Genomic DNA, 26,628 nt, shown 5'->3' with positions numbered 1-26,628 from the left:
GAATGAACGTTTTATTGTTATAAAATTGAATGAAAATCAAGACAGAATGAATGTTTCTGCTGCACCATAACTGAACATTCTTTGCATACAATCTACAATACAATAATGCAAAAGTTTGAAGAACTGGATTCGGTGCCTTTTTCTGTGCCGTTACTTTGTTTACAAGACACAGATAAACAAAATAATCACGAAGTTGAAGTAAATCTACCGTTAGCGACTAATCATAAGAATCGTAGAAATTATCACCAGGCTTTTATAAGATAACTTCTTCAGCGAATAATACAAGCCAATATAATAGTCTGTTCTACTGTACTGTAGCCTATGTTATAATAAGCAATTTTATGATAAACTTATCGCTTTATTATAATTTCCTGATTTGCTTGTTGACTTTTTTAACTGTAACCTATGGTGTAATTTTACCACAATCGCCATTTTATTACTAAAATTCTTCAAAATACAGCTATTTTTCAATAATGATGTTACACTTCTATAATACATCACACTAAAAAATATTTAGAATGCTCATATTGCATGATAGCAACTTGAGTAGTCGGGCCACTCGGCATGCTACAACTCAGCAAGTGATTCAACTCAGCAAGTACATTTCAGCTACTGCCCAAGTCAGCAAATGAAATTTTCACCTAGCATCGGACTTGCTTGGTCATCGCTTTCTAAACTGAATTTCCTTCCTTGTTACATGCCAATTTTCAGCTTGGTCAGTTTTTACTTGCATAGGTTCATAATTTACCCATACCAGCCACTTGCTGAAATGTTGCTAGCTCAGTTGTCACCTGCTCAACTGCAACTTGCTGAGTTGTAGGAAACTCTCAACTTGACGTCACAATAATGACGACAATACACAAAAATACAAAAAGTATACAAACTTAACAACAAAAAACACAATGCAGTAACAGACAAAGGATATTTTATTGACCGACCATGGGTTTCTAAATTAAAATCGGGTTGGAATTTATGTTTGAAAAAAATTTAGGCCAAATACGCACCTGAATTTAAAAACCAAATACCCATCGCTATATATTCGTAACTATTCAGAATACAGGCAAGTGTTATGTTATAAATGAAAAGCATAGAATAAACGTGAAAGAGATAACATGAAAGTAGGCCTACATAATGTGGTTTTAGAAGGAAAAAAATGGTCTTCACATTTTCCGATCGGCAAATTTGGTTCTTTTTACATTAATTTAACGTCTGTCAACATTTTCGGACCAGTTTTGCTGGCTGTGGTCATTGTTGTTTGGTCTTTTCCATAAAAACAAAAATTCCTCTGATCGGGTTGCAGAGTTCCATTGAACTTTTTGTAGTTCTTAGATCATCCGACTTTATCGACTCAGGGTAGTGATACGCATCAGTGCTTTGGTAATGTTATACCAGAGGTGATTATACTGTTGAGACCAGAGGCTCCTGCAGAAACCGAAAAAAGTATGATTTGTCTCTTGAAAAAATTTTAAACATAAAATACAAACTGTAGTTTACATTTACTTTTAAATCAAACTTTCTCAAGATAAAGGAATTGCATTTTAAAAGCAAAGCAACAACGCAAGATTAAAAGTAGTTGGCTAGAAAAAAGCGTGGAAGTAGCCATATTGCCGAAAGGCCAGAGTTTGATTAATTACAATTGTAATTAAATGTAATTAATTATACATTTTATGTAACAGTAATTGAGACTTTTTGTTTTTGTGTAATTATAATTTCAAACAAAAATTGGTCCAGAATACAATTATGTTTGGTTGGTTGCACGCATGATATCAGCACTTTTATTGAGCCACTAGTTGAGGTTCAAAAGGGACTTCTACATTCCAACATAATATTTATCAAATGCAATTCTACTTGTCTTTGATAAAATCACTGCAAACAACCATCAAATATTGAAGAAACATATAATTTTTGTAGTTGAAGCGTGTAATTTATTACATTTGGAAGTAACTGTAACTGTAATTTGAAAATTTCAGAAAAATGTAGGCTAATTATAATGTAATTAAAAATTTTGATGGTGTAATTGTTATGTAACTGAATTGAAAAATATCTAATTGATCCGACTCTGGTGTAGGCTGCTCTGCATTTTATTGTAACTCACCTCCAAATTCGGTTTGACAACAAGCGCATATACCGGGGGATCGACGTATCTGATGGGTGGAAGTGGATCTTGAATGCTGATGCCAGAAGAATCGTCTGAATTGGATGTATCGCTGCTACTATTAGAACTTGTCGGGTGGCTTTCATTATGAGCTCTCGTTGAGCCGGCGAGGCTTTGATATAAAGTAGAGTTGCCAGATTCTTGAACTCGTGAAATGGTCTCTTCTGTTATACTCGTTTGATCTGATCTGTGAGTTTCAGTCTCGTTATGAGAGGAAGATGAAGTCGTTGTTGTTGTACTGTCTGCTGAACTTGTTGATTCATGCCGTTCCAGCGTTGATGTTGACAGATCAGTTCTGGGGGCAGGAACCGGTGTCGATGTAGGCGTTGTGTTAATTGAGTTTCTGATGTTTCCGGTAGGTTCGACGTTCAATGGGACAGCGGCAAGGCTGGTTTTCTGCAGAAAGACAAAAACATAAGTTGGCAAAAGTGACAAGTTACAGAAAGGAAAATGAAAACTGAAAAGTTCAAAATAGTTACATTCTTTTAACTTCAGCGAACTTGACATCTCAACATATTATCAAATTTCAACGTTGATAAAAGAAATTTACACCTTTAAAAATACACAATCTTTTTGAAAATAAAACATGATTATTATTTTCATTATACTTCCGTTTTGACAGATTTTTTATTGCACTACATTTTGTAATAATTATGCTACGTAAACCTAGATATCATCAATTTACTTTTTCAACAGCAGTGGTTCCGTTTGCAATTCCATTCTTAAGTCGTTCTTTTTCCAGAGCCTTTTTAGCTTTTTCTTTCTTTTTTCTTATTCTGTAAAAAGTGCACAAGGCAAATGACAACAATATTTTCTAATCAAGAAAATGAAACATCTTCTGACAGGTGTCAAACCCGAAACAATGCTGGTTATGAACGACTCGGTTACATGTCTTGTAATGCAAAGAAGTTTATTTTCACAAGAGTCAGTTCAATCATAAATTGCTAAAAATCGATTTTGATCAGTTAGCAGCTAGATCATCTTCAGTTAAGCTGAAAGCAAACAGCACAAAAAATCGAATGATGAAAGTGCGAAAATATTTTTTTCTCTTGTCTTCTATTCAAAGTTTTGTTAAATGTTTACTAAACCATGCTTTGTCAAAAGATATTGGAGTAGAACTCACCGTGTCGGCTGCATTATTAAAAACAAATTTTCATACAAAACACATTAATTCAATACGTTAGGCCTACTGATGTTTCTGTAATATCTTGTGTAATGTTTTTGTAATCTGCAGTGTTGCCTTAAATGTTTCTTGATTTTGAGGGGCACAAATCACAATAAATTTTGCAGATATGCACGAGCTGAGGTTTAATATTTGGCTTTTGGTTCAGCACAAGCAGCATAGCCCTAAAGTACTGTAGTACGATGATAATACTGTAAGAAATGAAAAAGTATCAATGTAGTTTCATGCCTACTGTTAGTTTGTGAGTACACCAAGACACTAGTGTAGTAGGCTAACATCAAAACTTTCTTCAGACCTTTTAACAAAACCAAAAAATACAGTTCAGCTTGATTACCTTTTCGGAATTTGCTTGATGCAAAGACATGCAATCATAGGGATCAAAGCCACCAGTATAAGGAAAACAATTACAAAAAAGAGGGCCATCATCCAGACCTGGAAGAGTGTCTGGCAGTGATCTCCAACGTACCAAGAATCGAAAAAGCTTGCACAACTAAATCAAAGATAATAAATACATATATGATGTATAATATGATATAATATGTATGTATATAAAATGTATATAAACGTATAATATGATCTGTATAATAATCTATATGATGATCTGGATTTGAAACTTTAAATTATGATTAAAAAAAACTTTTGACAAATTTTAACTGTTAAATTTCGAGGTCAGATATCGTTTTCTAAGCTGTGGCAAATTAAAGAATAATCAAATTGTTTTAACGCTTTTGGCTCTGCAAACAACGCCATTTAACACAAAAAAAGGTTTGCGTTTTTATTATTTCTGTACCTACGTTACAAATTTAGGGCAATATACATCAACTTAGTGGCACGAATTTTTCAATGCAAAAGGAATAGCCCCCATTGCTTACCTGCAAATTGGGCGAGTATTTGGGTCATCATGGTGACAGTAGCCGCCATTTAGACAAAAGTCATCAAAGCAGACAGACAGGCAATTAACGGTGATACCATCTCTTGCTTCATTGCAAGTTGTGTAAGTATCGCATTCTGCTGCATTTCCGCAGATGATGTTTCCTGTGAGAAAATGCTTCTTACCACAGATTGCAAAACCCACGACGAGAAGAAAACAATGAAGGAAGATGATTTAACAAGACAATATCCAAAAATAATTATTTCGTCAACGCTTGCCAATTTTACAAAAGAAAGGAAGCTTGCATCATTTTTCTTTTACCCTATGGCGTTTAAACTGCAGTTCCGAACTTCTAGTTTTATGATTGGAACGTATTACTTTACGACCGGAACATATAATTTTGTAACCTACATTTATAGCTTTAAACGTTGTGGAGTCTAGAAATTTTCATAAGAATCAGGTTTCTTCCGAAACTATCAATCTTGTAATTACTATTCAGCCTACCAGCACTTTTATAAGAAAAACATTATGAATTCGGTAATTTATCCGCGACCCTCTTGCTACAGATCAGTGACAGATTAAAGAGAGAAAAGTTGTGAAGTTACACATCAGGCGTAGGTTTGAATATGATTTAATCTTCTACAAGAGAAATTATTAAAAGAAATTACCAAGATATTACCAGTATAAATGGACGTTACAAGGAAAATAGAGAAAAAGAAGGAAAAGATTTTTCAATGAAAGAAGATATAGAAGAAAAGGGAACTTGTGAAACAACTAACTAACAAATCAAATCCTTTGAGGCAACAATTCACTATCAGGCTACATTCAACAAATTCTGATACAATAATTCTACTTTAACATATTTGTAATTTGAATATGCATTACCTGTAAATATAAACCCACTGGTTGAAACGTTGTATAGAGAAGAAAACACTGGATCAGATTCAAAGCCAATTTTCAAAAAGGTGGAGTTTCCAATAGTTTCAGCTATAGCCTCATCAGAACCACTTATAGTTGAATATAATGTGGTGTAGTTGTATCGAACGTCGTACGTCCATGTAGTCTTCAAAGCAAATGTGCTTAGTTAATAGTTTAAATTCATATAAAAATTGCTTGCTCTTACACAAAGCTCTTGAGTTTGAAGTTAATTTTTTTTTTAATTTCATAAAAACAATAAGTTTTACATATTTCTAAAGGTTTTCAAGTCATCAAGTGAACGTGACGTTTGTGTACAAGACACAGCTCGATTTTTGACTTACTGATGAAATATTGTTGTCAGTTGAAGTGAAATCTGTGATCATTGTTAGAGAGATGAAGCCTTGCAGCGATATGTTGTACAACTCGTTGGCCTGGTAAATACATGATGTTCAATGCCAGGTGCCTGTATACCAGTTAGCAGATTTTTTTCATTTTCTATCAATTTAATGTTTACAAATGTTAGATTAATGTAAAAAGAGGATATTTCCTTCCTGGATATATGTTTTTGACAAAAAAATGAAGGTCGGAATCCTTATCTTCGGACTACGAAAACCTGTTTGGAAGCTCAATTCTAGTAGTTTCGCCCACAAGGGCTTTGAACCACTGACTTAGGCACAGTCTACGAGATTGACTGTGCCTGTTGTGAAGCAGCGGTGACAACAAGGGCAAGATTGGGCTGGGCAAAGTTCAGGGAATGTGGGGAAATGTTGTATGGCAGAAAATTCTCACTAAGGATGAAAGGGAAAGTATATCGGAGCTGTGTGCGGCCTGCAATGCTATATGGTAGTGAGACCATGGATATTGAGAGAGAGTGAACTGGCAATCCTGAGAAGAACGGAAAGGTCAATGGTGAGAGCAATGTGTGGGATGAAAACGAGAAGGGAAAAAAGGACTGAAGAATTGTTGGATATGCTAGAGATGAGAGAGACCATAGACCAACTGGCAAGGGCAAATGGAGTAAGATGGTATGGACATGTGATAAGGAGGGAGGAAGGAAGTTTTCTTAGAAAGGCACTAGATCTAAAGGTGGATGGGAAGAGGAAACGCGGTCGTCCAAGAAGAACGTGGAAACAACAAGTGAAGGATGAATTTAAAAAAGTCGGACTGAAGGAGGAAGATGCAAGGGACAGGGTGAAATGGAGAAAAGGGATTAAAACAATTGCTGCGCGGAAACAATCGGCCACCCCCACTAGTGGGGAACAAACCAACGATGGATTATGATGATGATGATGATGTTGACTACGAGGTTGAGTGTGCCTGTTGACTACGAGTTTGACTGTGCCAAAATAAGAGCTCTTTTGTTATATGAACAAGACAATTCGTTCCCAACCAATTGTTCACTATGTGCAATGACGTTCCTCGAGTTCTCAACTATTTTTCTGACAAGATGGCTCGCAGCGGTTTGTTGACATCTTGCCTACACTTCTACAAAAGGTGCACACTGCACAGCATCAGCATACACAAGAACATGTATGTTATTAAATTTTGTAAATTTTTATGAATATCGTTTCAAAAGTCAATGTCTTGAAAAATATGTATAGTGCATAATGCATAACCTATTCTTGATATAACATACATCCCAGACACCAAAATTCGTCATTGATTCAACGTCTGCAAGTCAAGTTAATTTATAGTATTTTGTTTCAATAGCGCCACACATAAACAAATAAGCGGAGTAAATGCAGACATTAAATCGATGTAAGAATGACGGATTTTGCTATCTGGGAAGTGTGCTACCATTTAGAAATTTTAGCAGAACTTACAGTTGCTTCAAATACGGTACGGTTTGGATCCATAGAAGCATTGAGGTTGAACGTCGTAGTGGTCAATGTTGTTCGATAAACTTTTTCAGTATTTGCATCTGTGATTTCAACACTTTGTTAAACAAGTAACGTCTTCTGCACTGTTCGTGTTTCGTGTTTTTTGTTTTTATTTGCGCCCATTGCGATAACGTACAGTAGCCTACTCTGCGATCACAGATGCGATACAACAGACGACAGGAAGCAGCGAAGTGACATATAGTCTTCGAGGCAGCTGCTCTTCTGTTTGTTCTACAGAACAACAAACATTATATCTTTGGAACCAATGATGATACTTAGGGATAGTTGAGGATCTATTGGAGGTAGGTGTACGGTTGATTAAATTACGTTTTAATGCTTGTAAACACGCAATGTTAGATTAATCATCAAACGCTCACTAACATTGGTTAGAGTTGTTCAGGATTCTCTTGAAAAAAGTTCGTAAGTCTAAGTATCAAAATTTTTAAAAAGTTTGTCTCGTTAAAATCTGGTTGCTATCTGAAGTTGAAGATAATATAAACGATATAAACCTGTGTGCTATTTGTTTGCTCCTTTGTTTTCAATTGGAACCTATGCATACAGGCTAAATTCAATTAACTTAATTATTTATTACTTTGTATAGTTGAGGTGAGAAATTCATATAGTTTTGTTTAACTAAGCTGAAAAACCATCGCAAACAACACATCTCAGCAAGCAAGTTTTACACCTTTTCTGTTTACGACGCAACTACCAATTTTATCGCAATAGGTTTCTGTGTTGGACAGAAGAAGTCGAAGTGTCTCTTTTCGTCAGAAACTGGAGACACAAAGAATTCACAAAACTTTTAATGAAGACAGACAATTACCAAATTCTGCATTTTTGAATAGCCCCCTGCAAAGTTCATGAAATACGTACCTATGCTGGCGGGGTATGTTGAAAACTTTACGAATTGTTGCTGTTGGATACTTTGCCCTGCAACAGAATGACAAATTTTCTAATATACTCAATTATTTACATGATATATTCTTCATATTCTTAAGACATATTCATATTCTTCTAATATAGGCTAGTAGGCTACTATATACAACATTTAATTTGGTTTCACAGGAGTTTATGAACTTTTATAAAATTTACTTTTGGTTGCTTTACTACAATCAGATGAAATCAAACAACAATGAATTATCTATAATGGTGATGGCGGCACAGAAAATAAAGTTCTCAGGTAATGAAAGATTCTGGAACCTGCAGGGCCCCTGGTAAAAACAAACAAGAAAAAAACAGGCTATTTTTCTTGCTTCCTTCCTATCTCAGTAACATCACATTAATCTAGCTGGCCGCATAAAGGCAAACATGTATTTAGGTCATCAGCGGATGTAAGATTGCAGTAAATCCTCCACCTATGATTTGCTGTGTCATCCAGGCAGCCATAACTTCTACTGATCCTTGGCATGGTTTCATCTACATCACAGTCGTACCAAAGATTTAAAAATGGTATCCATCGTTTGTTACTCAAGTAAAGTAGTGAAAAAAATCCGAGTAAAAGTGCGGACAGATAGTTGATATGGCTGCAAGAGTGTTATAAATCACAAATGACCATCTTCTAAGGACTGTCACCATACTACCATTCTCGCAATAGACGAAATAAAAGTATTCACTCTCTCTTGTTACGTGTCAAAAATACAAGAGTTTAAAACTTACCTAGAACCGATGTTCCAATGCCAACGGCGAAAAAGACGATCAAGCTAGCCATAATTTTTTTTACGTTAGACAGTTCGTGATCTTGAACAGCTACAGAGCCTTTTTTGTTGAATCTGCTCACCACACTCAAATAAATGTATTTTGTAGACAAAATCTCACAAGCTAAATTCACAGAACTAGCCTATTACACGTCAGTTGCCTTTGAGTCAGACGAAAATCCAACAGAAAGCAGTAATTTTATTTCCCTCTCTCTTGTAGTTTTCTAGTCGCCTGAGTCTAATAATTCGTTGATATGTCTGCTCGAGTTTGTATGAACGCCTGCCTTTAAAATGTGATGTTTTATTGTTCTCATACGAAGCGATAGAAGAATTTTACCTTTTGACAAACAGTGACTAGCGTAGGTCTACATCTCGCCAGCCTCAACCTAGATACAGCAACGGTTGTTTGTACAAGTTCTTTTGTTTACTTTACAGCAATTTCTGCGTGAAACAGCGTAGTTCCAAGATGTTACGTCATTCCACAATGTCTACATTGGGCCAACAACTGAAATATGTCTCAAAGAACACGCTAATTTGCATTCATCAAATGCATCAAAACGCTGCAGTTTATTGTCGAATATATTTCCAGTATTTCAAGAGGTTTCGATTACTGTCTCTGCTTTTCAGCGGTGGACCTCAATTTTGCATGATACCCTTACCACTAATGCACGACTTCCCTTCTCAACCAGCCAGTCAGATCATTAACGTCTACAAACGTTGAACTTATGTAAAAATAGTCTGATTTGCTGGCTTTGTTTGTACGTGGCAAAAAAAACAGCTCAGGAGTTATCACCTTCGGCTCTGGTGCTGGTAAAATTTTGGGTCGATGCCAGGTCGGGTCACATCGAAGACTTTAAAAACAGCACCGATTGTGTTCTTGTTTGCATAATGCAGTAAGAATAAGTCGAGTAATAATGTGGCGACATTCCAGATATGACACAAAAATTAAAAATGAGTCCTGTCGCTGAAGACCTGAAAAGTTGTAGAGCGATAATAAATAAACCATAACGTCATTATTATTATTACGTGACAATTCAAGTTTTTCGAGCAAGGGATGAAAACACCGTAAGCACGTAAATATTGATGACGTCATGGGAATGGATAATTTGACCTCTACATTCTACAAATGACCTAAAACTATTGCTGATCAATCGAACGTAGAGAAATATAGTCCTAAACAACAACGTTATTAACATTATAAAATAATATCTTGCGTTCTTTTTGTGACTGCTAAGTGCAGACTAGGCTCCCACCAAATTTTAAAATGACAACCGGATTTATTTCCGACGTTTCGTCAGTCAGCACGATTGACTTTATCAAGGAGGCTAAAAGAGGCAACGACAACAACCTGTTAGACGGCAAAGTGGCTCACCACACAAACATAGTGAGGAAATGAAGACATTTGTAGGATACAAAATGCGAAAACGTACAAAATTACCGCCCAAATATTGATACATAAAAACAAAACTTGAAGAAATTCTTGAAGAAGTGTAAACTAACAGGCTCAATAAAAACCCAGACACCAAATCAGTCGGCTTTACATTCGTTTCTAGCACTAGTTGCTACGTTCATCTGATGAAATTGAAAGTAAAATTAACAACAAACAAGATGGTTTATTGCTTCACTAACGTTTCGCGCACCATGACAATGCGCATCCTCAGAGCGAATAACATACAAAATAAAATTTCACCAGGTTATATACTACTGTAGTGCGATTGAAGGCAAGAAAAAAATAAAACACGCAATATTTTAAAAAATTGGCCAATGACGTGTGAGCGGTTACTTTCCACGTTAAAATTACGTAAAAACTTCCAACAATAGACATAAAAATTCGAAGCAGTGACGACCAACAGAAAAAAGTGCGATTGAAGGCAAGAGAAATAGAACACAATGTTTTAAAGATAGGCTAATGATGTGCGGTTACTTTCGACGTTAAATTACGTAAAAAAAACTTCCAACAATAAACATAAATTCGAAGCACTGAAGACCACTAGAAATTCGAGACAAAATTAGATTGCAATAACGTTTCCAACTGTGTTTAAGTAGGCTTGAAGCCTGCACGTCGAGACAATAATGATTTATAAGGTTTTGGTAAAAAGTTTCCGTCGTTCCGGTTGAGTACATTGCAATGTTTGGATCTAATGTTGATGAAGCAACTTTCTGCGGTGGTGCGTTGATAATAATTACTTTCATTTTTCAAAATTTTTGTTTCTGACCAGTTAATTTTGTGATCCTCTTCTATCATGTGTGAACAAAGGGCTGACTTTTCATGTTCCATATTTTTGACAGCTCTGCGATGTTTTTTGACCCGAGAATTGATACTACGTTCAGTTTGGCCAATATAAACTGCGTCACAATCATTACACGGAATTTCATAAACAACATCACATTTATTGTGAAAAGGGGTGGGGTCTTTTGGTAGTGATAAAATGTTGCCGATGGTTCGAAATGGTTTCATAGCGACTTTAACTCCGGCGCGATTCAATGCTCGTCTTATCGACTCAGAAACTTCCTGTATGTATGGAATGGTGGTGAAACTGTTATAAGCTTTGCTGTTGCTTTGTTTGACCTGACGTTTGGTCGAGAAATGAGTGTGCCGTTCTGCCATTTTCTTGGGAAATCCATTAAGTTTTAAAGTGTTATAAATTTGTTTGTTTTCGTTTTTCTTGTTCTTTGCGGAGGTGACCAAATTGTTGGCGCGGTTGTAAAGTGTTTTGGGAATAGATAATTTGTGTTGAAGTGGGTGGTGTGATGTGTATTGCATGTACCTGTTGGTGTGTGTCGGTTTTTTGTAAATCTCTGTAGCTAATGTACCGTTGGTTTGTCTGGTGACCTTCACATCAAGAAATGCTATGCTTGGTTGTTTTCAACTTCTTTAGTGAATTGGATGGAGTCTGATATGGCGTTTAAGTGTTGATGAAATTGATCTACTGCGTGTTTTTGTAGTATTGGTCACAGCGGTAAACCATAATCTCTTCGTGGGAAAATTGTAACGTAAGATTCCCAAATCCGTTCGTCTGCATGCAATGACCCAAAAATAAACACACTTTCGAAACGTCTATTCAAAAGTGTATTCCAGTAAAATTAGCCCGAGGCTATCGAAATGACTGGTGCAACGCCGTACACCTAAAAACTGTCACTACAATACAAATTACTTGGATAAAAGACGGAACCTTTGTCCAGCTAGCAAGCACTAAGCCAACAGTTAAATGTGCGGCCAACTTTCAAACAATCATTTTACGAATGACCAGAATAGATATCAATATCTCAAATTCACGTAGAAAGTAACTGTGACGCAATAAATGAAAGACAATTATGAAGTCATTCCAACAGGTGTTTAAAGCTGATGTAATATTTCCTGTTTAAACAGGCCCAAACAAGTCCAAACAAGTTTGACACAAGTCTATGAACGATGGTGCAATTTTGGCACATTTTCTAGCAACTTCCATGACGTAATATTCAGTAGACTTGAACGGTTTTATATGACGTTTGATTTGTACAGAGATTGGCCGTAACATAGCGGCCCCTAGTTATGACAGTCTAACATGGCATAACTAAAAAAAAATTTGTGTATCGTGTGTTTTATTCATTGGCTCACGATTGTCCTTCAATTCTTTTTTAGTTATGCCATGTTAGACTGTCATAACTAGGGGCCGCTATGTTACGGCCAATCTCTGTACAAATCAAACGTCATATAAAACCGTTCAAGTCTACTGAATATTACGTCATGGAAGTTGCTAGAAAATGTGCCAAAATTGCACCATCGTTCATAGACTTGTGTCAAACTTGTTTGGACTTGTTTGGGCCTGTTTAAACAGGAAATATTACATCAGCTTTAAACACCTGTTGGAATGACTTCATAATTGTCTTTCATTTTTTTGCTTCTAAGTGCTTCTGTGCCAAACACTAGACAGAGAATCGTCTTTTATTTTTTATGGTCACAGCGGTAAACCATAATCTCTTCGTGGGAAAATTGTAACGTAAGATTCCCAAATCCGTTCGTCTGCATGCAATGACCCAAAAATAAACACACTTTCGAAACGTCTATTCAAAAGTGTATTCCAGTAAAATTAGCCCGAGGCTATCGAAATGACTGGTGCAACGCCGTACACCTAAAAACTGTCACTACAATACAAATTACTTGGATAAAAGACGGAACCTTTGTCCAGCTAGCAAGCACTAAGCCAACAGTTAAATGTGCGGCCAACTTTCAAACAATCATTTTACGAATGACCAGAATAGATATCAATATCTCAAATTCACGTAGAAAGTAACTGTGACGCAATAAATGAAAGACAATTATGAAGTCATTCCAACAGGTGTTTAAAGCTGATGTAATATTTCCTGTTTAAACAGGCCCAAACAAGTCCAAACAAGTTTGACACAAGTCTATGAACGATGGTGCAATTTTGGCACATTTTCTAGCAACTTCCATGACGTAATATTCAGTAGACTTGAACGGTTTTATATGACGTTTGATTTGTACAGAGATTGGCCGTAACAAGTATAACATAAGTGTCATCTACATATCGAAGCCAAATTTTGGGTGGTGATGAAAAAGTGTTGAGAGCTAATTCTTCGATGTGTTCCATGACTAAATTGGCCAAAACCGGCGAAAGTGGCGACCCCATTGGTGTTCCAAAAACTTGCCTGTAAATTGTCGTTTTGTAGGTAAAAAACGACGCATTAAGGCAAATCTGTAGAGCACGTTCAATATCCGGAGTTGTCCAATCAGTTCTGTCTGAAAGAGTGCAATCTTGGGAGAGTTTATCTAAAGCGATACTACGGGCAATGTCGACAGGTACGGAGGTAAACAAACTGATTACATCAAAGGAAATTTAAAGTTCATTAGGATTTATTTTAAATTCGGCAATAATATCACAGAACTGCTTTGAATTTTTAACGGAGAAATCGGTGCACCCAACCAAAGGATTGAAAATATTGGCCAAGTGTTTTGCCAAATAATAAGTGGGAGAACCGACAAACGAAACAATTAGTCGAAGCGGAACTTCCGGTTTGTGCATTTTAGGTAAACCGTAAAATTTTGGAGCAATGCCGTCTGAACTTCTTAACTGTTTATAAGTCAAAAAGTCGATTTTATTTTCAGTTTTTAATTTCCAAATGAATTTATTGAGATTAAGTTCGGTTGCCGAAAGAGAGTTCTTTTTACAAATTGAGTAAGTTTTGGAATCTGACAATAAAGCGTTAATTTTTTATTCATAGTCACTGGTGTCCAGTATAACCGTACAGTTACCTTTGTCAGCTTTCAAAATTGTAATGTCCTTGTTGTTTTGGAGACTTGTTAATGACTTTTCTTCTTCGTTAGATAGGTTCTTTTTCGGGATCTTGGCATGTTTCAGAATGTGAGAAATTTCTGAACGAGCATCGGCGACTTTTATGTTCTCTTCTTTTTCTAATCTGACTAGACCACGTTCGGCGCTGCATATAAAATCTACGGTAGGAATTTTTTGAGGAACTACGGCAAAGTTTAAACCTTTTTTCAAAACGGTGGTTTGGTGCTGCGTTAACGAATGTGACGAGAGATTTTTTATCCATCTTTTGTCATTGCAATTGGTACTGTGAGTTTTTCTTGGGGCTAATTTAGAGATCTTTTCTTCGTGCTTCTGTTTTGTTTTTTGGGCTGTCGAAATCTTCCTTTTTTCTCCATGTTGGTCTAATTTATTCATTGATATTGCATTTAAAATTGCACCAAATTCGTTTTTTAAACTTTCCAACGTCTGTTTCTTTTCCTTTATTTTGCCATAGTTTTCTTCTATGCGGAGTTTCAAAAATTGCCAACCAAACTTGCGAGCTTAGCTGCGACTAAACTACAAATAAACTGTCAGTAGACTGCAAGCGAAACTTACTTTAGTAAGAAATTTCCAATGTAAAAAAGTCGCAATCTTGTTATATTGTCGCCAATCTAAAGTAGCCTAAAAAGTCGCAAGTCGCCAAGCTCAATTTTTTGTCGCAAATCACATATGGAAAGTAGCCCAATTTGCGATAAGTAGCCCAATCTGGCAACACAGGCTGCGACCTTTCGGAGATTTGACTGGTGGCAAAAACTTTAAACTATTTGGGAGAACTTGCATTGCCTTGCACGTATGATTAAATTTAAGATGACCATATTCTTTTTCTATCGTTTTGAAACAGTTTACTTAAGAGCGAGCCTTTCTGAGTACGTTATTTCCATGCTCTTTTCTGATTAAACTGAATACTGAAAAGTTTGGGTGTTCATCAACGCACCACCGCAGAAAGTTGCTTCATCAACATTACATCCAAACATTGCAATGTGCTCAACCGGAACGACGGAAACTTTTTACCAAAACCTTATAAAGCATTATTGTCTCGACGTGCAGGCTTCAAGCCTACTTAAACACAGTTGGAAACGTTATTGCAATCTAATTTTGTCTCGAATTTCTAGTGGTCTTCAGTGCTTCGAATTTATGTTTATTGTTGGAAGTTTTTTTTACGTAATTTAACGTCGAAAGTAACCGCACATCATTAGCCTATCTTTAAAACATTGTGTTCTATTTCTCTTGCCTTCAATCGCACTTTTTTCTGTTGGTCGTCACTGCTTCGAATTTTTATGTCTATTGTTGGAAGTTTTTACGTAATTTTAACGTGGAAAGTAACCGCTCACACGTCATTGGCCAATTTTTTAAAATATTGCGTGTTTTATTTTTTTCTTGCCTTCAATCGCACTACAGTAGTATATAACCTGGTGAAATTTTATTTTGTATGTTATTCGCTCTGAGGATGCGCATTGTCATGGTGCGCGAAACGTCAGTGAAGCAATAAACCATCTTGTTTGTTGTTAATTTTACTTTCAATTTCATCAGATGAACGTAGCAACTAGTGCTAGAAACGATAATTGTCCTGATGAACACCCAAACTTTTCAGTATTCGGCTTTACATTATCGTTTTACATTATAAAAAAACGATTGATATACTGTCTGCTGGGATCTTCGTTAGTTGTACTATATAATGTGAAATAGTTCAATAGAGCAAACGCATTTTATAGCCATAGTAGGCCGCTGCAAAAACAATATATTCTGTAAGTTACATAACAGAGGGAGTTTGAGTATGTGGCGTATGCAGGGCATAGAGGCATTGGGCTATGCTACTTCTTCTTAAGCGGCACTTTTTGTCAATAAATGTCAAATTGAATCGAATCCTAACCTCTCCCGTTTCAAAAGCGTACGCGGCTGGTTGCGTTATATAGACTTGATTTAACATTTTAGTTAGCTTCGTATGGAAGAGTGAAGAAAAGCACGAAAAATACATCACAGCCACGAAGTAAGGGGAGAATAGCGTCTATCGGATGCTCAGCACCACTTAATGACAATAATATGTGACTTGTTTGAGGCGTCGAATGTGAGTCACATTTCCTAAAGTCATTGTAAAGCCTGAAAAAAATCACCTAAAATAATATACAATCAACTCTGAACAAACTATCTTTTGCAATAAATTGAGTTTCGCTTTTAGCAGCATGAGTGTTAACTGCAAGTTTTCACGCACTGACTCTAGTATTCATCACAGCACATGACTGGGGAACTGTGTTCCTAAAGCTAGTGCAAACCGCTACTACCACAGCGAACTCGCAGCACCCGGCTAAAACAGGTCGTTAGTATCTACATTGTGAAAAACCATCCTTTCCTGACGTAAGCAACGCAAATGGGAACAATAGCCTACCCTCTTATTACATCAATAAAGTTGCAGTTTGGTGTTGTTCTTTTTTGTGTGCGCAACATTTTGATGCAACCGGAAAAAAAATCTATTTTTTCAATATCAGTGCTTCCCGCTTATTAAGCCCTCAGTTAATAAGCCCACCGCTTATTAAGTCCAATTTGGTCCGATCGGGAATTATTAAATGTGTAAAAGTGGAAAAGAATCGTCCCTTGGTTAATAAGCCCACCCGAGGAGGATGTTACACGGCTCATCGACAACAATGGCCCCAAGAATTGGTTAAATGAAAACCTTTTAAACATATAATTAAACATATATCAGCGTCAGGTAAAACTAAAAACAACAACGATATCGATATACATTTTTTAGTTTTTAGCAGGATAACTTGTCCCACTTTTAGCAACTTTGTTACAGCTCAACATTGTCTTGAATATTCAAAAGTTTTACGGTAAGACGTTTTGAGCCGTTTCCGAGAATTGTATGATGCGCCATTTTCAACTAAACTTTGTTGTTGGATCACTGCCGTAATCGTCGGCTGCATTGCCAAGTGGTAAGAGCCCTGGAACGACGTTCGAAAAGGCGCCGGTTCGACACCGCTTAAGAGCATGTGGCTGTGTCCTTGGTCCGCTTAAGAGCATGTGGCTGTGTCCTTGGTAAGACACTTAGTAAGACACTAATTAAGGCATGCCTGAAGGTGGTCACGAAGTTTGGCTTCCTTGCCTTCCGTCCACTTAATCTAAATCTTCAATCATCAGGTATAAGCCTGGATACGACTAACAAAAAAAAAAACAGCTGTGATCGTAAATTGTTACGTTGATGAGCTATACTCTTGCAATGCCAGACGGAAAATCAGTCTATTGTTTTCAGTGATTCAACGTTTTCAGATGTTGAATCGATGTCAAAAGAAACAGATTTGTTGATTGATGCTGCACAAAACTGCAGCACGCCGGACAAAGTGCGCTGAAGATTGTTATTTTTCCACAGATGACATTTTGAAACCATTTGGTGTTGTATGTTAAGTGTTGTGGTTGTGACAGCAGCAGCACCATACTCAGCACTACACATAATCCATGCTATATTCGTACCTACTATGTGTTCTGTAGCAATAAGAAAAATAAAAGAATCTGAATTTGCTTTATGTGAAATGCAATTTTCTTGCGGTTTTAGTGCAATAAAAAGTTATTCCAGGTAAGCCTACCATAACTGCATCGTGTGAAGTAGTCGAATACCGTCAAGCAAAAGTAAGAATGTTTTTTGCATTAGATAACCGACATCGACTGATTTAAAGTTTCAATCAACAATGCTCTTTCGTAGTCCACAAGCTGGGTAAATGAAAAGATTCTGCAAGATCCCGAAGCCAGTTTGTTATCGCTGTAGCTTGATAAACAGGAAGTTAGATAGCCATTTCTTTGCTGAGGAAGATAATCTAAAACAATAGAAACCAAATGTTAAGCTGTTTTGACCTCAAAGGATGTAGAGTTATTTCTTGTTACCGTAATGCTTCTGGAACCAAATTAGTCTGCCATATACATTGAAGGTCTGTTTGATTAAAAAAATGCAATTACAGCAGGATGATGAATACATAAAACGTGAACAGTGAAATGGTTTGGTTTTAAATTTCTATCCTCGGACTGATAAAGCATTGATACGTTATTTCTGGCAGTTTCGCACACTTGTAGAGGCTCTTGGCGCATGGCCGGTTACCGAGGTTGGCAGAGTGAAGTTTTTTTTCCGATTGTCGGAGTGTTGTTACCGGGGAATTATTTCATTCAATAGGTGCCGCTGAATGGAGAGCAGTCCTGGAATGCGTTGCTTAAGCGAACACCCCGAGAGTCGAACCAACCCCGTGTGATCCTGAGCCGAGCGCGTAACCACTGAGCTAACGGGGATCTCAGCAGTCTTGCAGGAGGCTTGACACAGGTCCGGCTAAAGCAATTTGCATTGCAAAGTTTGCGGTGTCGGTCGAAGATGCTCAGGCTAAAAGCTAGCAAAAACGACATTTTCATTTCAAATAGAAATTTTGCTTTCACGCAGGAACAAGGTGAAGGTCTGTTTTTCTTGTAAAGATGCGATTGCTGGTGATGGCATTTTGGATTCAGCAGATCACTAAACAAGCTGTATATTTTCGATGCAACATGTCATAAACACCAAACAACCAATGCTAGTTATGCTAATTTGATGTACTTGCCTCTAGTAACAAATTGAGAGCGACGATGATATGCATAATCACACGACGATGATCTGTTGTTAGAAATGATGCACAAAGTTAGGTGAGAAAAAAAACAAGGTTCCATAGTCAATGCCTTTGTTAATTACCAACTTTGAATTTCTTTCAATTAGTACTCCATGAAAAATTAACTAGGTCCACAGCTTCTGATTAGCCTAACAAGTGGTCTCAAGATTTAACATGAAGCTATTAAAAAAACGAAAAAAGAAGCAAGGGTCGTTTCCGTTATGATAATGACGAAGCTAAGTAAGCTGTGTAGGCTACGGTATGAAGTGAATGTAGATGAGATGACTGATGAACAAGTAGGCTATATCGCATGCAAAAGTAAGCGTGCAGTAATTCGTAAGTAACTCAGTAAGTTATACATTCACATGTGAAGGGGTGACATGGTAGTGGATTAAACTGGTGTCCTAACACACTCAGGTTATTAGAATATCGAAAAAAACTGCTAGAAATATGTTGAGAAAACTCTGTGGTGGGAGTACACAAAAGGTTATTTGTACGAGGAAAGCTACCCTGCTGTAGCAAGAGCTGTCAAGTTTTGGGTCCCACTCTGCAATATTGAACAGACGACGACTAGATAAAAAAATTTTCGATATCGGCTGCTCAGCTTGGATAAGAGATTTTGTTGTTTTTTAGTAAGGTTGACTCACCTAGGCAAGTATAATAATAATTAAAGATTTAATTTGTGGTACAAAACTTGAATATGAAACGAAGGTTTTACATAGCTCGAAGCTGCAGTAGCCTACTTTTCTCTCTGAAGAGAGTCAGATCAAAAAACTGCATCTTCAAGCAATGACAAACTTTCTCCTTGTCATAGTAGCCTAATAATTGTTTTTCTTTTTGCGTCGGAAAAAGCTCCGCTTGTCAACGTAGGGTATCAGTAGAACAAACACCACATGAAAAGTTACCAGCACATTGCCCGAGGGGTTTCGCCTTCGGCTCTAGTGCTGGTAGGTCTGAGATCGATTCCAGGTCGGGTCAAACTTAAGACTTTTAAAAACTGTACCGATCGCATTATTCTTTGCATATCGATAGTGAGGACAAGTCGGGTAATAATGTGATGACATCGTGAACCTGATATGAAATTAAAAAAGGTACCTTTTCCTAAAAGACCAAAGCAGTTGTAGAGCGACAACAAATAAAACCATAACATTATTGTATGAGAAAGTTATTAGGAAGAATCTAGGCACAGCCACTTATGCATAGAATGTAGCACAGAAGAAAAAATGAAAAAAATTGCAGACATTTGAACTTGTTGTTGTTTCATATTTACATTCAGACCACCACTTACTCGTGGAGGTTAGTCACAACATACCTTTGGACCAGCACGTTTTCCCACAATTGTTGCATATGCTTGCAACTCCTCATCATCACTTTCAGTATCAGACTTCTCGTTCGATAACCAATCCGCTCCATTCCTCTTGGGCGGCCTTTCTACCTCAGAACCTTCAGAAGAGTGCGCAGGACCAGCGCCTTTTGACGGTCCGCTATTTACTGAGTGCCTTGGGTTTGTGGATCTGTTACCGCGATCATCGCGAGCAAGAGTGTTGTGTGTTGTGCTTGGAGAACTGAAACGGTGAGTCAGTATGCGTCCATACCCTGGTTCAAACCCTGCCTCGGACGATGCTATCAGCGTCTGTGATTGGTCGCTACCGGAGCGTGAAAGAGGAGTTGTAATCTGTCTTGGCACAGGAACAGGAGCACTTATTGTTTTTTTGTCTCTTTGTGTTGTCTTAGAAACGTCTTCTTTTGGCTGAATTGTAAATCGCGTCATTAGCAAAATTTCTAACAACAATGTTAACGCAGAATGATGTTTACTCTGCATTACGTTTTAAAGTAAAAAAATGCATATGCCGTAATGCATATGCCACAAATAGGGCTCTGCTGATTCTCTATGCATTTTTAATAAAAAGAATACTTCAATGATAAGATTGATGACACTATTAGCAATGAACCAAAGTTTGAATATTTTCAACAATTTTATAATGACCTGATCCGTTCTGCACATCAACACAAATTACCATAATTTGACACAGTAAAACTCGATCAAATCAATAATTGATTTCTAAACACCTTCGTTTACTCAGTTCAGTTCAGTTGTTATTATTTTGACCATCACAGCGAAAACAATACAATACAATCATGTTAACATAGCAAAGATCTAGAAATAATTAGAAGCAACAGAACGCAAACGTTAAAACGTGCTTGTGACCAAAAAAAGTCATACAAAAACATATATTTTAATTAATCATACGTTATTTATTGTAACGAGGCTGTTTAGGTTATTTTTTTTCTAAGTAATTAATTATAATAACCTTTGGTTGAAGGTTTGGCTTGGAAACAGTGGAAATTGGTTTTGGATTCTCTCGAAGCTTAGAAAAACTGGTTTTCCTGCAAAGTTATTAATTAATCATTTTTTGGTCATCTTCTCATCTGCTTAAACTAAAAATACTGGATGTTCTACAACTAAAGTACGGTAGGCTATAGAAACTAGAGAGTTTCTTTTCTTTTTTGTGTTGTCATATTCTGTTTATAAACGTATTTGTTGGAATCGTCAGTTAGCCACTGCCAAATGTTTTCATCGATTAAGATCAGGCTCTCGATATAAAGAATAAAATTATTAGACCCAGAGCCTCAAGCAAAAAACCGGCTTACCTTTCACCAACCAGCTTTTACTAAAGATATTTAAACTTCTTTACTTGGCCTATAGGCCTAATGCTTTTTCTAAAAAAGAAGATGCTAAGGATTCAATCCACATAGTTACAAAAATTTAAAAAAAAATTCAATCTTTAGCAGAAGAGATTGAAACAATAGGCTACAGCTTTGGAAATGTTTTCCGAAGATGAAGTCAGTTTCTGTGTTTTGCTTCATCTAATGTAATGTTATTTGATATATTCTTACCTCTGCTTGATCTTTACTGGTAGACAGCACGCAGTGACTGCTGTTGCAACTAAACAAAGGACGACCAACAAAATAAAAATAACTAACATCCACAACTGGACAAAGGTTTCGCAGTGCGTTCCAATGTACCAAGTATCGTACGATGTGGGGCAACTGCGGTGAACACAAAAATATTTCAACTCTCTGGCGTCTTAAACTTCGCTTTCTACAAAACAGTTAACTCTTTCAACATTGTTAGTCATTTCTTGCTTCCTGTTTGGTACAAAATTGAAGTGATTGATGTTGACTGCATAAACATAATAAACGCTTTTTGCTGACAAGAACGCATCAAGTTGCAATAAACATGAAAACCATTGTGAAATCACTGACATAACTGACGGAGTTAGAAACAGGGCCAATGACAAGCTAAATGTAGAAGTTTGTCATTCAATCATAAATGAAGCTAAATAGGTCTTTTTAACTCCGTTTATTCTTACTTTTGTCACAAACTTCTAATGCCCTTTTAACAGTAGCGTTGACAAGGAGGTCCAGGGGGTACATTTGGACCCAGGTACGGGCTGATTTTAGGGGCCCGGAACCTTTCCAAGCGTGTTTCTTACAAATGTATATTGATTTAGGGCCCACAGATATCGTTGGTACCGAGCCCAAATTATACTCTTAACCGCCATATGACCTTCCAACTACGACTGATTGATCATTGTGGGCACTTTTTGTCCTCGGATTAAAATTAAACTTATCTTATCAAAACGTTTAATCCAGGCCACTTTGCATTCTTGTAAAGGTTTTGAACTACTGAAGCATGTCACCAAGATTAGATTAGCAGAATTAAGTTTTCGCTTTAGTTAAAGTGTCGTAATGTGCCTTGAAATTATCTCACCACTGAATGGACAGCCCTCCTTGGAGAGCGTTGTTCAAATGTGCGCTCCCATTGTTGGACTGTATTGGCTTAATTTTACCGTTTCTTATTTTCCAAGTCTGATGTTCATCCCATCAAGCTATTCTCTCATACTGAGAGGTTGAAAGGATACTTTTGGGCCGGTACCAATGCGATCCTTGGGCCACAAATTAAGGCACTTCTAAGAAAAACGCACTAAATCTAAAAATATAGCTTCTTCAGGTATAGCTTTTTCAATTTCCTTTTTGGAAAGACTACGGACGCTTGAGATCATTGCGGGTCCCAAAGTATCATCTGGATCTCCTGTCAGCGCTACCGCGTCTCATACCTGCAAACAGGAGGCGCGTTCCCATCGTTGTGAATGCACCAACCGTTGTTGAGACAGAAATTGATTTTGCAAGACGACACGCACATGGCCGAAGTTCCTATGCTTGTCTCTGTGCATGACGTGAAAATTCCTTGAGGACATCCAAGCTTAGCGCAAAAACTGTCCCCTAAAAGTGTAACAATAAATTAGAGTCAATTTGTCGATATTTTTTGAAAACATTTTAGGTCTTCCTTGGGTTCATTTTTCTACTATGGAGTCAAGGTGTTCTGGTTGAATAACTGCTTTGTTCTACAGTATTGGAGTAAAGCAACCTGGGCGGACCGTTACGCATTTTTGTTAAGGTAGACTCAGGGATAGGTAGACTTTGCTTACTTACGAAAACAAGGTATTATAAAATGTATTCAAGAAAAGTGTACGACGAGTCCAAATTACATCAAGTTATCGTATTGTGTATCGCGATTTTTAAAATTATATTCTCTTCAGCAAAACTTTATAACAGGCACAGTGAAACCTTCAGTAGAGCCGTTAAAGGATACAACAGTTAAATTTAGAAAGAAACCAACAATAGTGTTTTTTTTCTTGAGTATACAAATCAGGCTGTGCAATGTGCATCCTATAGATCCGTAATTGGGCTTCTCGCTAGCACCAGCTTGCTGGGTTTGAAGTTGTTCTCTTGCGTTATATTGCCTCTCTCATTATTTTTCTATTATAAAATGCTTTACTATTTAGAATAGACTATGAAATTAATCGAAAATCAATCAATAAGATGCAATTGATTCACCACCAAGTCATCCACAAAGCTGCGTCTTTGTCTCCCTTTTACAAAACAAATCAAGCTACGTTTAAACCAGTGGTTCTCAACGGGGGCGGTACCGCCCCCGGGAGGGGGTTGGTATGATTACCGCGGCTTAGGGGGCGTTTTGATTATTAGGGAGCATTTTGGTTTAACCCATCTACCGCCCAGCGTAACGATTTCGTCACATCATTTTCTGGATAATCTACTCTACATGCTCGCACGATAGCGAAACAATTTCTCTTATACCATCGGCGTATTTGATTGATCAACCGTTTTGTTTACGAACGCTATCTATTTAAAATTTAAATTCAGTAATTTCCAGTATAGCCTATCACAAAATCTGGTGTGTTTCATTATGAAGTAAACAGCAGAGGAAATTAATAATTAACCGTTTTTGTTGGGGGGGGGGGGCGGTAAAAGTTCGCCAGTTTATAAAGGGACGTTGGGCCAAAATAGGTTGAAAAACACTGGTTTAAACGACGTGTGATCTAATAAAAAAATTACAACTCTCTGGTACGATAGTAAGAGTTGTTTGATTATTGTTGTAGTTATTATGCTCTATTACTATACTCACCAGAAAATCGAAATGACCGAGCATCACTGGATATTTCATAAAACAAAGAGAAATTTGTATGGGCTTCTAGTCCCCTTTTTATTACTACCAAAGTGCCTATTACTTCGGAAATGACTTGATCGTTGGCAATGCTGTCTCTGAGTTCCATGTAATTGTACATGATGTTGTACGTAACCTAAATACAATACATCGAAAAAATATGTGCATAACACGGTTAAATAAAAGAAATATTAGGTTAGGCCTATTATTTTTTTTAAAACATTTGATTTTTTGCACCATTTTTATTAAAGGAGGGGGGTAATTTTAATTTTCACTTTAACCTTGATTTCAAAATACAACAGTAGGCTATATCTCAAGACTTCTGGTAATATTTTTTCGAAATTTAATACAAATGGAAATTTGATTTAGATTTGAAAAAAAAGCCAAATACCCCCCTATTTTTATTGCAATACACGCTTAACTATCATCTTGTTAACGTACAGATACGAACTTTTTCAGTCTAGTTCGAAATTGGCCGAAACGCTTACTGTCACAAGAATGGAGTTTGAATCTACTATTTGGAAGTTGTCAACAGAAATAAATCCAGCCAGTCCTGTTCTTTCTCCATAGTACATGCGAGCCTGTCGCAATATCAGTTACAGTTAGGTGCTATACTCAAGTAGTTAATAGGTCTACCTTTTTTTTTGATGAGTTATTTTTATTTTAGTCTATCTTTAGTAGGCTAATTCTTGCAATTTTAAATAAAGAGCAATTATGAAACAAACGTGATATGAGCGCATTAAAAATTAAGTAGACTAAATAAAAGATGTTCAATACAAAAGCATTTCGAAACGAAACTGTATTTTGGTTTAAAATTTATACGTCTAGAACTAGATTTTGTTTTAAATTGCCTTTCTTATAGCATAAAGTTTCAATAAGCATATTTTTTGTTTGGTAGACTCACAAGCTCATACTTTTCTAATTAAAAAAATATATTTTCTCAAATAACATTTTTCTCATGATAGGATTATGTAGTGCGTAGTTATGCAGTGTTTCATTTTTTTTTCACTTTTAAAGCTATCTTATGATAGGATAATGTCTTTTGTCCCCCACCGCAGTACGAAGCATCCCCATCTGGAAAGGACGAACTGTCTGGTTTTTGACGATGACGTCAACACGCGTAGAAAACACTTTCGTCGTTTGATTGTCTGAAACAAAACGCACTTTCTGTTGATGAAAGAATTTTGTTTTCAGCAGTTCCTTGTTATCAAGTTGAATTGGTTGTCGGGGATCATTCGTTGGCTTTGAAACATTTTTAAACACTGCAGATTCACATGATTCTTTGTTGGCAGCTGCCTTTGTTGACCCTGTGGTCTTTCGCTGTCATCCAAATACCAGCACCACATTCAATGTATTTATTTATGTATCTGTGTATTAACTGATGTATACGTGCTGTAGTGCTAAACCAAATAAACAATAATCTGATTTTTTTGAGATCAAGAAATTTACTCCACCACACTATTTTTCTTTTTGAAAAAAGTTTACTTTTCACCAGAAAATGAGTTTTGTTTTTCGTTGATTCAACGTCTACGCAGGCCGACGCTAAGTCAATGTAAAAAAGAACTGATTTTCAGGCTGGGTTTGATTTGTAGTGCAAGTAGAAATATTTTGAGAATGTCATAAAAACAAAACTAAAAACTAAGATTTCGGCTTAGAATGCTTTTGTAAGTCAACCAGTTTATTGTAGAGCTATACAAATGAGTGATCGAAAATAAACAATATTCTTACCAATCGAAACACTGCTGTCTGGTACTGTCACGAAGGGATATTTTCCGTCTCTTTGAGATAAACCTAGAACGACATTTTAATTATAGTCCAAGTAAAAATAAAAAAATATATTGCATCATACAGACCAATCAAAGCATTGAGAATTGAAATATCAATATCGTTTTGAAAACAACTTTATAAAACATCAGCAACTTCAGTCTTGCGATATTGCATAGTCTACACAAAAGCCTACACCATTTTTAGCCTACTTTTCTTAACACATGCGTGTAGCTAAACTGACAACACATGCTTCTCCTTAAATTTAAACCTTATTTCGTAAACTTTACAATGAACATACATTGTTAGAAAAGGAAAATTTTTCTTAGTGGTTAAAAGTGCTTAATATTACCTTTCTTTATCAGCAATAGGAAATAGAATTGCGGGAGTAACAAAGATACTTCTTGAAGGCCAAACATTCTTTTAGTTAATCAAGCTGAAACACAGACAAGTGCCCTTTTCGCCGAACTGAAGCATAAATGTGATTCGTTTAAAAAATAAAATAAACAACTTTCTTATTCAGTAAGTTTTCAGTGTTTTTTATTCAAGTAAAACATTTGTTTGGATTCTATTGCTTCCTTCGCTGACGGGATGGGGTGTATTCCGCATCAAAATTGAGCTATTTTGAAGCTATATAGCCTATGCTTAGAACACGGCTAAAGGTTTCGACCAGGCAAAATAAAAAGTTTTAAATTTTGTCTTTGACACTTT

At 36.6% G+C, this 26,628-nt stretch overlaps 2 protein-coding genes and 1 pseudogene across 3 annotated transcripts; all 3 read right to left on the bottom strand.

The window, feature by feature from the left end:
- Positions 1-9,126, bottom strand: LOC145766995 (uncharacterized). The gene is made up of 10 exons (XM_082578720.1): positions 8,664-9,126; positions 7,881-7,937; positions 6,951-7,048; positions 5,469-5,558; positions 5,095-5,272; positions 4,211-4,373; positions 3,673-3,828; positions 2,841-2,931; positions 2,096-2,551; positions 1-1,422 (listed from the first exon to the last, which is right to left on the bottom strand). The coding sequence occupies exons 1-10, from the start codon at positions 8,713-8,715 to the stop codon at positions 1,399-1,401; spliced, it is 1,365 nt and encodes a 454-aa protein (XP_082434846.1). The 5' UTR covers positions 8,716-9,126; the 3' UTR covers positions 1-1,398.
- Positions 9,127-9,735: 609 nt separating this feature from the next.
- On the bottom strand, positions 9,736-14,388 carry LOC145766157 (uncharacterized; annotated as a pseudogene).
- Positions 14,389-16,320: 1,932 nt separating this feature from the next.
- On the bottom strand, positions 16,321-26,382 carry LOC145767346 (uncharacterized). 2 transcript variants are annotated; one of them, XM_082579151.1, is made up of 11 exons: positions 26,270-26,382; positions 25,882-25,944; positions 25,207-25,301; positions 24,642-24,734; positions 24,115-24,289; positions 22,745-22,910; positions 21,522-21,674; positions 20,936-21,011; positions 19,936-20,373; positions 18,579-18,631; positions 16,321-17,816 (listed from the first exon to the last, which is right to left on the bottom strand). In XM_082579151.1, the coding sequence occupies exons 1-10, from the start codon at positions 26,334-26,336 to the stop codon at positions 18,617-18,619; spliced, it is 1,341 nt and encodes a 446-aa protein (XP_082435277.1). In that variant the 5' UTR covers positions 26,337-26,382; the 3' UTR covers positions 16,321-17,816; positions 18,579-18,616. The 2 variants fall into 2 exon arrangements, with proteins under 2 accessions (XP_082435277.1, XP_082435276.1); XM_082579150.1 differs by lacking the exon at positions 18,579-18,631.
- Between the last annotated feature and the right edge of the window lie 246 nt (positions 26,383-26,628).

Source organism: Aplidium turbinatum, chromosome 3 (genome assembly GCF_918807975.1).
Source record: "Aplidium turbinatum chromosome 3, kaAplTurb1.1, whole genome shotgun sequence".
In the NCBI taxonomy this organism is placed as follows: Eukaryota; Metazoa; Chordata; class Ascidiacea; order Aplousobranchia; family Polyclinidae; genus Aplidium; species Aplidium turbinatum.
This window is presented reverse-complemented; position numbering and strand designations above follow the sequence as displayed.

Coding starts and splice junctions, on each gene's coding strand:
- LOC145766995 (XM_082578720.1), bottom strand. CDS start 8,715: ATGGCTAGCTTGATCGTCTTTTTCGCCGTTGGCATTGGAACATCGGTT. Junction 7,938..8,663: donor CATTGGAACATCGGTTCTAG/GTAAGTTTTAAA, acceptor ATTCTGTTGCAG/GGCAAAGTATCCAACAGCAA. Junction 5,273..5,468: donor CTGACAACAATATTTCATCA/GTAAGTCAAAAA, acceptor TTTGCTTTGAAG/ACTACATGGACGTACGACGT.
- LOC145767346 (XM_082579150.1), bottom strand. CDS start 26,336: ATGTTTGGCCTTCAAGAAGTATCTTTGTTACTCCCGCAATTCTATTTC. Junction 24,290..24,641: donor CAAACTCCATTCTTGTGACA/GTAAGCGTTTCG, acceptor TATTGTATTTAG/GTTACGTACAACATCATGTA. Junction 21,675..22,744: donor AACGCGCCTCCTGTTTGCAG/GTATGAGACGCG, acceptor TGTTCACCGCAG/TTGCCCCACATCGTACGATA.